The 4,188-nt window shown below is 40.2% G+C and overlaps 1 protein-coding gene across 1 annotated transcript; it reads left to right on the top strand.

Annotated features, from left to right (window-relative positions):
• Positions 1-249: 249 nt before the first annotated feature.
• LOC138852169 (uncharacterized) lies at positions 250-2,745 on the top strand (the record flags this gene model as incomplete). The annotated part of the gene is given in 1 exon segment (XM_070081860.1): positions 250-2,745. A coding segment is annotated over 1 exon segment (764 nt), but the record flags the coding sequence as incomplete, so codon positions are not given.
• Positions 2,746-4,188: the final 1,443 nt, after the last annotated feature.

Here is a 4,188-nt window from a genome sequence, read left to right on the forward strand (position 1 = left end):
TGATAGGAGGCGTTAGTGTCATTGCTTTAATGTATGTCAATCTTAAAATAAATTTCTTTGCTATACTTAAAGTATTTTTACTTTTTTTTAATGTTACAAGTTCTATGCTATCATTTCAAATGTCTATCACAATAAGTTTTTTTTTTTGTCTTGCAATTCATTTAACCTTGTTAATTGGTGCTATTCATGGGTATAAAAAAGATTTAACTTGGTTTGTTTCCATGTATGTTAATGTGAAATCGTGTGTTTACAGGATGACTGGGTGTGGATGCGAGGCGTGGCGAGGGTCGGCTGGACACCAGAGGGCTACAGCTGCTGGACCCTCGGAGAGATGCTTTATACATCATGTGGGACAAATCATCTTTGCACTCATTACGTGTCACCTGCGTTCCCAACCTGAGGGCAATGTACCACCGTGTAGTCCTGTTAATACTCTGCGCTCTCTCAAGCACCTCTACTCTCCTACACTGCTGCGACTGTTGTCTCGCACCCTGGCAGGAGGTGTGAGTGTGGCGTGGGGGGTGATGGGTGGTGGGGGAGAGGGACGAGTAGCAGTGAGAGCCTTCCAGTGGGAGACGCAGTGGGAGCAGCTAGATCCCTGTCCAGAGGCTGAGTGGCCACTCTCTGGAGCTGAATCACATTTTACTGACTTTTTTAATGTACCACTACATAGTGGAACTGTGAACAAAGCTACTCCAAACATCACCGTCAATCGTTACTACTCTGTGGCAGCTAATACTGCTGCCTCACACACAAGCTCAGCAGACAAAAATACTTCGTCAGGAAGTCAGGATACCAAGGACCACTTTGTGAGGAGTGATACAGGTGTGATGGCTGGCTTCCTGCACGACAACGCGCCTGTGCAGTTAATACAGGTAGTGGTAATGGCTGCAGAGAGGATCTTGGCCTTGCGTCCCGCCACCAGCACCCTGGCTGAGGCCATCTACTCATCACCACACCGCCTTATACAACACGTCATGACGGCTCAGAAAAAGCATCTTAAAACTAAATAATAAACATGGTGGACCAGAATATACTACGTGCTTATCAATAGTTTTAATACTTTTTACTTCACAATTTTAGTGTTCAGTCATTTTAGCAGGACAAGTGAAAAATTGCCCTTGTAGTTTTTTCATGATCTGCACGAATCAATAAATATCAGTCCTAGACATATTGAAGCTGAAGTTTCATTGTCACGTGTTGAAATACCAGTCGTCTGGGTTACAGTGTATCGCTGCCAGGTTTTGCAATTACGTAAAAACGGAAGTCTCTCACCACAGATGAAATACCTGTGGAAAACTATTATAAAATTATGTTCCTATACGGTTTTTTTAATATATACATAGATCCTTAATAATATCTGGTGTCAAGACGAGCAGCAACTCTAGTTTCATATTTACAAGTGCATCACATATATTACCAGGGTTTATTGATGTTAACATGTTAAAGATGTTACCAAGCCTAACCACAACAAACATCCACACGTACATGATTTTTCTCACTCATGAATGTTCGTGATATATGAAGTAGATTTAAAGATTGCTTAATGATGGCTTGTGGAGGAATATTACTGAGGAATTACTTATAATGTGTAAGTCATATAGCAGAGAACAGCTACCAGTGTGGTAAACCTCGAACTATAAGAGACAAAGTATTTTTTTGTGATCAAGTTTTTATTGTGTTTAAACGACTTCAAAGAGAAATGTTAGGATTGCGAGGCTAATTATGCTGACTAATGGTATGGTAAGTCATGTACCACTCAGAGGCACTGTAGTGGTATGGTAAGTCATGTACCACTCAGAGGCACTGTAGTGGTATGGTAAGTTATGTACCACTCAGAGGCACTGTAGTGGTATGGTAAGTTATGTACCACTCAGAGGCACTGTAGTGGTATGGTAAGTTATGTACCACTCAGAGGCACTGTAGTGGTATGGTAAGTTATGTACCACTCAGAGGCACTGTAGTGGTATGGTAAGTTATGTACCACTTAGAGGCACTGTAGTGGTATGGTAAGTTATGTACCACTCAGAGGCACTGTAGTGGTATGGTAAGTTATGTACCACTCAGAGGCACTGTTAATCATAAGAGTGTTAACTCTAACTTTTACAAGTGCTCCCTACAGTTTAACTGTCACAAGTGTTCCCTACAGTTTAACTGTCACAAGTGCTCCCTACAGTTTAACTGTCACAAGTGCTCCCTACAGTTTAACTGTCACAAGTGCTCCCTACAGTTTAACTGTCACAAGTGCTCCCTACAGTTTAACTGTCACAAGTGCTCCCTACAGTTTAACTGTCACAAGTGCTCCCTACAGTTTAACTGTCACAAGTGCTCCCTACAGTTTAACTGTCACAAGTGCTCCCTACAGTTTAACTGTCACAAGTGCTCCCTACAGTTTAACTCTTTTTATTCAATAACTGACATCAACAACACGGTGCTTTCATTAATATTGCTGTGAAAAAACAAGTGTGACAGTGTCATGTGGTTAATTTATTGATAATGACTATCCTGTGATTTACGGTTAATATTTGGAGTGTAATACATAATATATGTATTTTGTTTATTCTTTGTACGTCAAACTCTAATCCATCGTCTTTCTTCTTATATGTGCACCATTTTAACGTTTTTTTATGACTATAATAATAATTTTTCGTATATCTGAAAGTCTATAATGTGTATTTAATATTCAGTCTTAATGGAGATATATTTGCTATCACTAAATAAAAATGTATATCGTAAAATATGAAATATATATTTCCTGTGTTTCTTGTAGTCTTGTCTCTAGTTCTACAAGTGTTGAAGCTGAGTATTTTCACTCACTAAAATAGCTTTTACGAGGATTGTCAGTCCGAGCATGCAACTGGGCAGCAATATTGAGGGAAAAGTTTTCCACATTTGCCCAGACATACTGTTTTGTAACGCAGTTTGAAGACTTGCTATTTCCCAAAAAAATTTAAGAAAGTGAATGCACGCATCCTCACAAGCACACAAGCTAGAAATAAAAACTGGACAATGTACTGGTGCGTAAATCAACCACTATTAATTTTGGGTAAGAAAACTGTGAGAGCTAAAAATCAAGGCGGTGATATAATTGAAGGGCATTGTTAGACCAAGTCATGCGCCAGTATGAAGCACCCATCTGATAGTGTATCAAGAAGCTGAAAAAAGTGCAGATATCTGCAACAAGATTAGTCCCAGATCTGAGGAGTATGAGCTATGAGAACCTAGAGGAGCTAAACATGACGATACTAGAGAACAAAAAAACGTACAAAATATTGTGAGGACTTGGCAGGGTGGTCCGGCAGAGCAGATCTGTTTGACAGGCGAGTCTCAAGTACACGAGATCACAACTGGAAGTTAAAAACAGAGATGTGAAATTCTTGGCAGGTTTATAAGCTGCTTCTCCGCTCATATGCCGTATTCTATTCAAGATTGATGGACTGACCACATCGACTCAAGGTTGAGGGACTGATTACCTCATTCTCCTCCTGTTCTCCAAGTTTATCCTTTGTATGGACTGATGAAGCTACTGTGTGGCGAAACGTTTCCTCAGTAAAGATACCCAAGAGTTGCACATGTCTAATTTAACAACGTGTCGGTTCTTTGAACCATTCATCTACAGCTACCCTCCTTGCATTCCTTGGATCGAACCTTAATGCCTCCCTTTTTCGAAACGTTCTGTAACCCATACAGATTTAGCGATTCCCCATGAAATTAATTGTTATGCAAAAGGGACGGGCACAACGTTGCTTAACTTTATTAAGTGCAAGTTTCGCCCATCACACCAATTAATTGATCAAGCTTCATTAATCAGACTTCGGAAGAGTGAGATGCGAAACGGTTCACTAATATAGGTACCTATCACAGCACAGGTGTTCACTGTACTGTATAACTTTCTGGTTAGTATATACACTCTTAAAAGCTCCTCTATATAGTATTGTACAGAGCGCTGTGCTTCACTGCAGAAAAAAAACGTCTGATAAGACAAAAATGCATCACTAGGTGTCTTTATTGACGAAAGGTTTCGCCTGCACTGTAGGCTTCAGACTTCTACTGTCTCCAGGATTGCAATTCATGTGTGTGTGTACGACTGATGAAGCCCACAGTGCAGGCGAGACGTCTCATCATTACACACGCATTACCCATCAATCTGTCGGTATTGAATACTATTCATAATATGAGATGAACTCG

Source organism: Cherax quadricarinatus, unplaced genomic scaffold, assembly GCF_038502225.1.
Source record: "Cherax quadricarinatus isolate ZL_2023a unplaced genomic scaffold, ASM3850222v1 Contig4665, whole genome shotgun sequence".
Classification (NCBI taxonomy): domain Eukaryota; kingdom Metazoa; phylum Arthropoda; class Malacostraca; order Decapoda; family Parastacidae; genus Cherax; species Cherax quadricarinatus.